At 45.2% G+C, this 10,899-nt stretch overlaps 1 protein-coding gene across 4 annotated transcripts in view; it reads right to left on the bottom strand.

The window, feature by feature from the left end:
• Positions 1–8,589: 8,589 nt before the first annotated feature.
• ELF2 (E74 like ETS transcription factor 2) overlaps positions 8,590–10,899 on the bottom strand; it is a 90,629-nt gene continuing 88,319 nt past the window's right edge. For all 4 annotated transcript variants that reach the window (XM_088451826.1, XM_088451827.1, XM_088451828.1 and 1 more), the window contains one exon: positions 8,590–10,496. In XM_088451826.1, coding sequence (XP_088307952.1) covers positions 9,872–10,496 — 625 coding nt within the window. In that variant the 3' untranslated portion in view covers positions 8,590–9,871. The remainder of the gene's footprint in view (positions 10,497–10,899) is intronic.

Below are 10,899 nucleotides of genomic sequence, written 5' to 3'. Positions count from 1 at the left end.
GGACCCTCACAGAAATCTGTTATACCTTTTCTTACTGTGTTGATGACTGTATCAAAGAAAATTATTTTGACTCATTGGACATCAAATCTACTCCCAGACTTGCAGAAGTTCATAGGAAAATGCTCCAACTGTTATACTTTGACAGGAAATCAGCTCAAATAAATACGGAAAATAGTGTAATAGGATTCTCTAAAAAGTGGGGATTCTATATTGACAACTAAATCAGAACACTCAATACCAGATATTCAAAGTGTTTGAACATACCAAATACTATCTACATAGGCAATTAGCAGAATTGTGATAGGGAATATTAATTTAATTTGTGTGTGAAGTCGTATAATTCATGTATGCATACTTGAATACTCTTTTCCCCTTTCTCCCCCCCCCTCCTTAGTCATATATAATATTTGTTTGATCAACCATGACCAGTAGATACAATGTATACATCACTATAGTTAGAACCTCATGCATGACATCCATTCGATTAAAACAAAAATTAGGTAGTATAACCAAAGAGTGAATACATATATGATCATATATCTATATTAAAAAATTAGAACATACGATAATGTATCACAAAGCTCAGTAGAAGAGCAACCAAATATTTAGTAGACATGGAAACGACAGCACGATTACGACATTGTAATCGTGCTGTTTCCATGTCTAGTGATGTGCCTACACTGAACGTTCACTCTTTCAGTCTAGGCACATCCATCATCCCCGTACATGCTGAACCTGACGAGATCATCAGGTTGACCAGCATGTACGGGCAATAAGATGCCGGAAACTACCAGCGGGCACGCGCATTGCTGGTCGTTTCAGACCAAAACATGCCCGATGCATGTGCAATTGCACGATCAAGAGATATGGTAAGAACTTACCTTTGTTATCTCTGTTTCTACGAAGTCCATAGGGTCCACAGGGTTGACCTTGGGGTATAGGTTGGGAACCAAATCCGGGCACCACGCAGTTAAAGCTTTTAGCTCCCAGGATGCACTTGGGTCCACTCTCCCTATAACCCCGCCCCCCAGCCAGAGGCACCTCAGATTGTAAGTAGCCAAAGGCCGGAGGAGGAGAGAAAAAGAGAGAGAAAACTGGAACACTCTAGAACCATACTCACAGAAAAGGAGACGGGAAGCCGGTGACCAGTAACACAGCCCATATGAAGCCAGGTGCGTCAGGGCGGGCGCCCTGTGGACCCTATGGACTTCGTAGAAACAGAGATAACAAAGGTAAGTTCTTACCATATCTCTTGTTTTCTACTTCAGGGTCCATAGGGGGTCCACAGGGTTGACCTTGGGGATGTCCCAAAGCAGTTCAACCAAGGGTGGGGACGCTCCTGTGCTGAGAGGAGAATCCGTCGCCAAAAAGGAAGCATCCTGAGAGGCAAAGGAAACCAATGCCTAGAACCTTAAAAAGGTATGGACAGAAGACCACGTGGACACCTAGTAAGGCAAAACAGCCGAGGCGCCACGACGAGCCGCCCACGAGGGTTACACGGCCCGAGAAAAAAAACAAGCCTCAACGACAGAAATGCCCACCCATGGGTAGGCCCCTGAGGAAGACATACGAGGCCATCCAGTCAACATTTCATTATAGGCCGGCCATCGTTTCCTGTTAAAACCAGAAACCGCAGACCACCAATAAGGAGTCCGCTTACCATAAGGAACTTGAACGGATCACATAAAGCCAAAGAGGCCGGACCACAGTCCATGAGGCCACAACAGCCGAGAGGACTGGGAACTGAATGGCCATACCATAAGTTCCAGAATAATATGGAACCTAAAAACCACTTTAAGAAGAAACACAGGGCGAGAGCAACTCACACCCTGACATGATGCCCTCCAGAAGAGGGAGCTACATGAGAACGCTCCCCATTCAGACACTCTCCTGGTTGATTTAAACACCCTGAGAGAGAGAGAGAGAGAGCTTAAACAATAGACCATGTAATGGCTATCACAACCAGCGGTTCCATTGACTGTCCCTGGAGGGAACAAAGAACCACTACTAACTCCCCAGGAGTCCCTAGGGAGGACAAGTGGAGACATAATCCAGAAAACACTCCAAAGGATGAACTGGATACCAGAGCGGAGCAATTCCATATCTTAACCATACCGACAGTGTAGAGATCCGCACTGTCAGGAAGGCCAGGCCAAGGGTGAAACCCAAGCCAGCTGGAAGGAATGCCAGAATATCTGGAAATCCTGGACACCGGAGGATCGTATCGACAGGTACGATATCATAAGAATTATGTACGCCACAGTCCGTGGCAGATCCCAGCAAAGTCTGGCCTATCTGCTCTAAACATCTCAATGAAGACAGAGCCAGGGAAGCCCGAGGACCACAGTAGGGGCGCAGTTAAAGACAAGCGATCCAGATCCAGGGAAAAACAAGGACCCTGAGACAACAGGTCCAGATAGTGAAGCAGTAGGAACGGAGCATCGAGGAGGAGACTCCGAAAATCTTAGTACCAGTGATGTCTGGGACGACCTGGAGCCCCCAGAAGGAAAGCCCCTCCGTCTCGAATTAAACTTCCGAAGACCTCGAGGAAGAAGGGAGACCGGAGGACACAGGTACACAAAGTGGAAGGACCACTTCACTGACAAAGAGTCACTGAAGGTAGCCTCAGTACTCCTAGAGCTGGACTGTAACACCGGTAATGTGTGATCGAGTCAGAAGGCCATGGGGATCAATCCCCTCAGGGAGGCCCCCTCTGCTCACCAGGAGTTGAAACCTCTCTTGGAGAAGAGACTAGTCCCCGGGATGCACGCCGTGACGGCTGAGGAAGCCCGCTTCCCAATGGAGAGCTCCGGGAATAAACACCGCAGAGTTGGCCAGGAGAAGACCCTTGGACTATGTCAGAATGGGTGACATTCCTAACATTGCCACCCAACTACCAGTGTTGCCTAGATGGAAGCCACTGTTGTGACACTGTCGGACTGAACCTATTCAGGTTTACCGTGACAAATGGGTTAGGCCAGAGTGAAAGTCCAAGACAGCTTAAAGTATCAACAAGTTAAGTGGCAGGGCAGAAGCGACAGACGTCCAACTGCCCCGAAATGAATGCGGACCAGACACTGTCTTTAGCAAAGAACACCCTGGACGAGATGGCCATAGCCACCCGGACAGAGACCAACTCGCCTCCGGAGAAAGTATCATCGTTCGAACAGCGATCCGATGGAAAAAACTCGATCCATCTGGAGGGGAGTCAATTATGGCAAGGCCTGGAATGGAACTGAGCACATTCCACCCTACCAAAAGGTAGACACTCTGGTAGACCGCGCATCACAAAGAGTAATGACATATGTCGACTGCGTAGATATCCGCACACTCGAAGTTGAAGAGTGGAGATCTTGTCTTACGCCAGAAAAATTCTCAGATTCTGAGAATCCAGCAGTGCTCCCAGATGAAGAAAACCCTGTGAGGGATGCAGGGAGGACTTTTCCTCCGTTGACTAATTATCTGTGCCGAGAAGAAGCCCCGGTTATCCTGACCTGGCGGTAAAGTACCTTGGTGATCCTGCTAAAAGCAGGAGACCGTCCAGAGAAAGGAGCATTCGGATACACTGAACAGGTGAACTGTCAGAAAATCCATAAAGCTGGTAAACCCCGATGGAGTTGAGGACAGCCCCAAAAGGCAGAGCCCGAAACTTACAAGTGTTGCTGTGGCACAGCAAACCTGAACCCATGCTGATGAGAGGGCTTTGTATGTACCCGTAGGTACGTATCCTGAATACTCGGATATACCATAAAATCCCCAGGTTCCAAACATCGGATGATGGAGCATGGACGATTCCACCTGAGTCAAGGCACCGTTGGAATCTGATTCAGGGATTTGAGACAGAGTATAGGCAAAGGAGGACCAGTCGGTCACCGCCCCAAAAAGAAAGTAGAACAACCAGTCCCTCACTGAGATAGTGAGGTTGGCCGAAATAGCTCTGCTTACCACAAAGACTGTATAGCTTTCTGGGATTGTAAGGCCCTGATCAGTTCTGAAGAAGGGCCCGTGTAACAATGCCTGTGAGGAGGCTGCATGAGCAATGAGAGGCCGTTGAGAATCAGTACCTCACTCTGGAAATTCCCCAGATGTAGACCTGTCCCGTCAGGCTGAGGGTATATCCTCAGGTGTAGAAACAGGGTCGTCCGGAAGTCCAGGACTGCTCGGTACTGGATATGGTGGCCCCCGTGGAGGCCGACAGCCTAGGAAAAAACAGGCCTTTAGGCTGACCCTGAGGACAAAAAGACTTAACAGAGTTAGTCCGAATGTAGTGGGAGTAGCTAAAGACGGTATCTCCCCATTAGTGATACTGCCAATGATGCAACGATCTTGTCAAGGTCAGGACCAAACAAGAACTTCCCCCTGGAAGGAGTGTGCACCTCTGCTTTCCCATAACGCAGCCATAGGGTACTGCGGCGGATACAGCCGCCGCCGAAACCCTGAAAGTTAGAAGACCGGCATCCCATGAGGTAATCCCACATATGACCACTGCATATTTTGTGAGCGGCAAAAAGATATTTGAACCTCAGACGTGTTGGAGGGGAAAAACGTCACAAAAGCATCACCATGCGATGGCCATGGTAGGACGGGCAACAGGCCCTGAAAACGAGTACATTGATTTCAGGCAAAGTTACCACCTACGGATCCGTAAAATTCGTCCAGGCCGGGATGGGAGGCGTATTAATGCCTGTAACCCGATGATTAACATACAAATCCATCCGAGAAGGGGATTTCCATTACTTGTGAGGACCCTCAGGGAATGGGAAACAGGAGGCCTTTGTGACTCCTCGTATCTGGGGACAGCCAGACTCCCGCTATGAGATCCACCCGCTGGGCAGAAAACGGGAGATGTATGATACTGGTGCAGGATCGACATTCTCTATATCCAGAATGAGCCTGGCTACCAGCCCCAAAGCAGGGATAATAATACTTGAGATCGGCTCCCCCCATGTGAGAGGGAAAGAGCCGAATATACCATCCAGTTCACGGCAGAGCCACTGGTCAGTAACCACAGGGCGTATATCACGCCAATTAGTATTTCGTATAAAACGACATCCACCAGGGTGGCCGTTGTGGTAATCCCTGCAAGGGGAATGACAGACCGATGTGGTATCGGAGGTAATTCATGTACTGTGAAAAACCCCGGCAGGGAGCGATAGTCTGTGACACAGGGGTAAATTGCAAGAAATTGCGAGATACCCCGAGTTCCAAAGGGCAGTATGGTGAAGTAACTCCAAGCGAGTGACGACAATGGGGCCCGCCCGGCGATCCTCAAAGGAGAGGATCCTGAGAAACAACGCCCTTTAAGGGGGTCGTGCAAGGGGCCCGGCACCAGATGGTGCCGCATACGTAAACCTGTCTGAGTTAAAATCCTCCGCACTAATTCCTGCAGGCTATGACTTGCAGGATAGCAATAATGGGTGCAGTATCGTGTGCAATCTCCTGGTCAGATATATCTGACTATCTTGACGGAAATATTAAGCAGCGCCATACCGGTCCTGACTGACGCTAAGATTAGCTGCAGGAACCCATTATCAGCGTACGCAACTCACAGTTCCATCTAAAATATGGCAACGTGCAGCACGCAACAGTATGTGACAAACCTCACAGATATTAACAAATATATATATGTGAGGTCTCAGAACCACCCCAGGTACACCTGTATTAGGGCAGATAAAGAAAAGGGATAGATATACACTGACAGGTGAGAGAAAAAGCAGACAGTCAGCACTAGCAAAAGTCACATACAATGCAGAAAAATATATATACATACATAAGCATGACATATAATATACTGCACAATGTCGCTACATTCAACTGCCCAGATTCAGTGTCTGGGAAGGCTATAGCGCTGTGTACACTCACCCAAATGGCCAGGTACGCAGGGGGACTGGGCTCACTGACATCCTAAGAGTTCTGCAGCACCACAGAGAGATAATGGCCGCTGGAGACCTCAGAAGAAGCGTGGCCCGCGGAGGAAGCAGCTCAGCGACGCCAGACTGTAGTATTGAAAGGCGCGCTGAGCTGAGGGGAGGAGCCGCTAGACAGGGAAGGCTTCCTCCCCTGGCTAGCAATTAACCCCCCGGGATGCCGGCTCCCGCTGCCGCTATAATCCCTGGTGGGCTGTGGACACGCGGGGTATGCCTCCATGGAGGGGGAGCCCGCCGCCACCGCTAGCGCCTCCGGTCTGTCCCCAGAGACCGGAGGCATAAGGCTGCATGTACACGCGGGTCACCGCAAGCGGTGACCACGCGACTTACCTGTCCCCGTCGATCCGGCAGCAGCCCAGGGATTCCTCCAGAGCCCGGCTAGTACAGACTCTGGGGTCCCGCTGCGATCCCCAGATCTGTACTGGCGTCGCAGCGCCGGCGGGGTGTAGGAGCGGCAGCTCAGACGTCCATTGGACAGTCTGATGCTGCCGCTCTGAAGAGTAGTAAAAAAATAATAAAACAAAACTCTTTTAAGCTTAGAGGCTGCTAAGCAGCCCCCCTGCAGTAACGGTGACCCGACTCCGGCCGGGCACCAACTTAAACTGAGGTGCCTCTGGCTGGGGGGCGGGGTTATAGGGAGAGTGGACCCAAGTGCATCCTGGGAGCTAAAAGCTTTAACTGCGTGGTGCCCGGATTTGGTTCCCAACCTATACCCCAAGGTCAACCCTGTGGACCCCCTATGGACCCTGAAGTAGAAAACTATGTTATCGCGCAATTGCACGATAACGTCGTTATCGTGCAATCGCTTGATAAAATCACTAATTGGACACCCCCCTTAACACAAAATGTCAAGTACTTGTAAGATATCTTTGCTTAATTTTTCTGTGCCATATATGACCAGCTATTTCTGATATGATTCACATTGCAGTTATTTTCTTGAAATTTAATAAAGAGCTTAAAAAACATACATACATTATATATATATATATATATATATAGTTATGTAATGATCTGGGAGTGTCCGCTTTGGGTAGAATAAGGTACATTTATTGTAATCTATAAAATGTTGTGTCATGTAAAAAAAAGTTTGAGAACCACTACTGTAGACCTTGAAATTTGGATTTATATGCTCGTGTTTTTCAAATTATTTACTGTAACAGGTCTTTAGTTATTAAGCACAGCTTTTCAGTGTGGAAGTGCAGGTTGGATATAATTGGGTTTAATCTGAGAGATAAACCTCTGGTATCTATATAACCTAAGGAGACAGCTTTTTAGCTGTAGGTTTTCTAATATAGCTAAATATAACTATTTATTTTTCTCATCATCCACCTGGACCCGATCTTTAAAGAACACATACATAACAGACTACAATAAAGCTTGAGACTTTGCCCAGTTTTAGGGTCAGTGTTTTAGCAATATATAGTCTGTGAATCAAGTCTGCCATTGAATGTCAATATTCAGTGATCACATTTCACAGGCACTCCACTCTTTTTACATGCCACCGGGCACTCTGATGGCATCGGTCAGACCGCTCCCCCAGAGAAAGACCTCAGCAGAGCCTAGCCAGCATTGTGGTCACAATACAGAGCTCAGCCAACAGCATCCCATTGCTAGCCTAACAATGAGGCGCTATTGGCTGAGCTCTGTCTCATAACCGCAAAGCTGATTACACTCTGCCGATTGCTTTCTCTGGCGGATATATCTGATTGGGGTCTGCCTCTTGAAGACAGTGGACGGAGATCTGTGACTGTTATGATCAGTCACAGAGAGTCCTCCTCTATCTTTGGAGGCAGAGCATGAATTGGATGGCGGGAACACTGCAGAGAGGGTAGACTGTGTGTGCAGACATGCTCTTGGTGACCAGCAATGCACGCTGAGAGACAATTATATTCAGCCAGCACGTGGGCAGCGTCTGCAAGAGTCTTTAAAAATTATATCAACATTTTTTCATTATTGCAAATAGTATTAAACTGACCCAACCATGCTACTTCTTAATGCTACCTGGTTGGCAAGATTTTCTGGGGAGAACACATATTATACATGTACAATTAAGCATCTGCGTGAAAATCACTTATTTTCAGATTTTATTCAGAGATCAGAACTGAAGCTATGCGACGTGACGTGCATAATATTAGTGTGTTACATGGAAAGGATTTTGCTTTAAATGAAGGGGCACAAGAAGAATATGAGGTCACTCAAAGCTTTGTTTTGGAGCACTGACATCTCAAATGCTTTCATTTCAATGGTGTAGTATTATTAACTATAAATACAGTAATCCCCAGCTCATCGTTATACTAACAGAACACAGTGATTCCACTCATTTACTTTACAAGTTACAGGAGCTCAAGTCTGAACCCCAGACATCTGGCAGTAACACTGCTGTAGAGAACTTATTACTGCCCAGTGTAATTACGGGTACAAAGACTGAAGTGGGGCCCTATTCATACAAAATATTACGAGTTTGTAAAACTGATTGGAAGAATAGTTAAGCTTTGGAAGTTATATAACTAATAGCTAAATAATTTAGCTTACAGATAAAAAGCTCAAAGCCCCTTGCTCATTATTGTATATTACGGGATAGGTGGCAATCTCATTTTCTAAGAAATGAACAAACACTGGCAATAGAGAAGCTGGAGGAAAAATGAAAGACAGACGCGAGTACTCAAATTCATTTTCTATATTGCAGTAAAATCTACTCGAATACACTTTGAAACAAGAGTACAACAAAATAGAATATACTTCAAATGTTGAATATACAAACTATTGTAGTTCATTCTGAACACTGGTACTTTATCCCCAACCCCTTCCCTAATCTGTCCCCCATCATATCTTCAACTAAAAAAAAAAAAAAATATTGCAGGCTTCAAAATCCTTAGTCGCCAACAAACTGACTCATGCGTGCGGTGACCTGTCAAACAGAGAGCAGGAATTGAAATGTGTGCATGGATTGTGTGACCAAAGCATGTTACAGTACAAGGCTTGCTGGCCTGCTGCCATCCTGCCCACAATTTATCCCTATGTTGCATAAACAGCTTGAAGCTCATTACGCTTTCAGACCATCCCAGCCACATAAAGGTATAACAAAAACATTTCAGAGTTGAATCTACCATATAAAATATGTTACATGTAAATTCTATGCCAATACTGTGCTAGGTACAAGGTTTGTTTTTTCTCCATATTTTCTATAACATTTATATATAAAAAAAAGATTGCTTTACACAAACAAGCCATTAGCTTATTTTAAGGAAAAATAAAAATTTAATCCATCTAAGGCTTCCATATGAAATCTGCTTTCTGGTAACCCAAATCTCATTTGCACATTGCGCTTCAAAAACTGAAAAGGGAGTTTCTTGCACGCACCACGCGTCACATACAGGTCTAGCAGAGCTTTCACATAGCACCGGTTACATCAGGGCTATTTGTACACAGTGGTATAAGTTGCTGGTATTAAAAAATTATGTATACTGTATATATATATATATATATATATATATATATATATATTTATAAACAAATAATAAAAAAAAAAACTTTAGAAAAAAAGTTATAATTTACAATTGCCACTTTGACCTAATTTTGCTTTTCTACTTTGGGAAAACAAACAGCCACTTTTAAAAATAAAATTTTAGTGTTCCATCTTAGAGCGTATGCTTTGGTCCCTTTCAGTTCTCATATTTTCCATAGCTATCATTTTATTTGTGTTGTTAGAGGCAATATTCCCATCAGCATATGAACAAATATCCCACTGAAAACATGAGACAATGATTTCCAGTAAAATGTCTTTTTCATTTAAATGTCGCATATACACAGTTTTTATCGCTTCCTTTAAAGTCTCGTCGGACTCAACCCACTTGTTCTCCCTCCACATAAAAAAAGTCAATTGTCCTGTATTTCATTTATTGTCAGTTTGACCCATAGCTCACAACACGTCTGTGAAATGCTTCTTACTTGTCGCACACCACTGTACCTTCTTGTTTGACAGTCACTGGTAAGGTAATCCCGGAGGGGGAGCTAACTACAACCACATGAGTTACTGTGTTGCCCCGGTCTGCCGGTTTGTCATCTTTAACCAGCTGAAATGTTTTAAATTCACCATCCTGCCTGCTCACCACTATGTCCGATTTCATGTCAGGTCCTTTAATGAGGGTGCTAATGACCCGAGGTGGTGTCTGGCAACGAGCTTGTTGTGCTGGCAATGCTAGTCTCATAACTGGAGTCCCATGCGTGATGGACACAGGAGTAAGTGCTCTCACAGTCAGTGGGGTTCCTAACAGATTCAAGCCCCCTGCTCCACATAAGTTGGGCTTTGTCTGCAGCTGACACTGGGTGAGCTGAGAGGTTGGGATGGTAATTATTTTGGCAGGCTGCATCGTGAACTTATCATTTTCCGAGGAAGCTGGCATCATAGTAGGTATTGTCTGGATCACAACCTTTGGAGCTGTTGTAGTTGTGGGGCTGGTATTGGCTATCAGGGGGGATCCAGGGTTCATGGATTGGACGGCCAAAGCAGAAATTTTCTGACCCAGGGAAGTCATTACAACAGGCACTTGCATTGCAACACGAACAGTCCTGTTAAAAGTAGAGAAGGTATTTTATTGTAAGCATTGCACACAAGACATGTAGATAAAAATCTATACACAGTCTAACTTAACGTATTCTCTGTGTATCCGTAGTATTTCTTAGCACAGGCTGCTATATTAAAAATATGAAACAGAAGAAATTGCAAATGCTTGAACAGCTCTGTACTCACCAACTTCATGACAACAAATATAAAAAGGTAAGATGCACAGTTTAGTGTTCTACAAATTATGGAAATGTAAAGAGAATTGTATTGGGAAACTTTAGTTTAAGAAGAAAAAAAAAAAAAAAACACTAAAATGACATAGGCATAAATGTATCGCCTAAAGCAAATATCCCCCACCCCCCATATTATTACATTTAATGATTACCATGCCTACAACACATTATTTTG

Source organism: Taudactylus pleione, unplaced genomic scaffold (genome assembly GCF_031769625.1).
Source record: "Taudactylus pleione unplaced genomic scaffold, aTauple2 ptg000028l, whole genome shotgun sequence".
NCBI lineage: Eukaryota > Metazoa > Chordata > Amphibia > Anura > Myobatrachidae > Taudactylus > Taudactylus pleione.
Note: the sequence above shows the minus strand (reverse complement) of the source record. Positions and strands in the feature narration are given on the sequence as shown.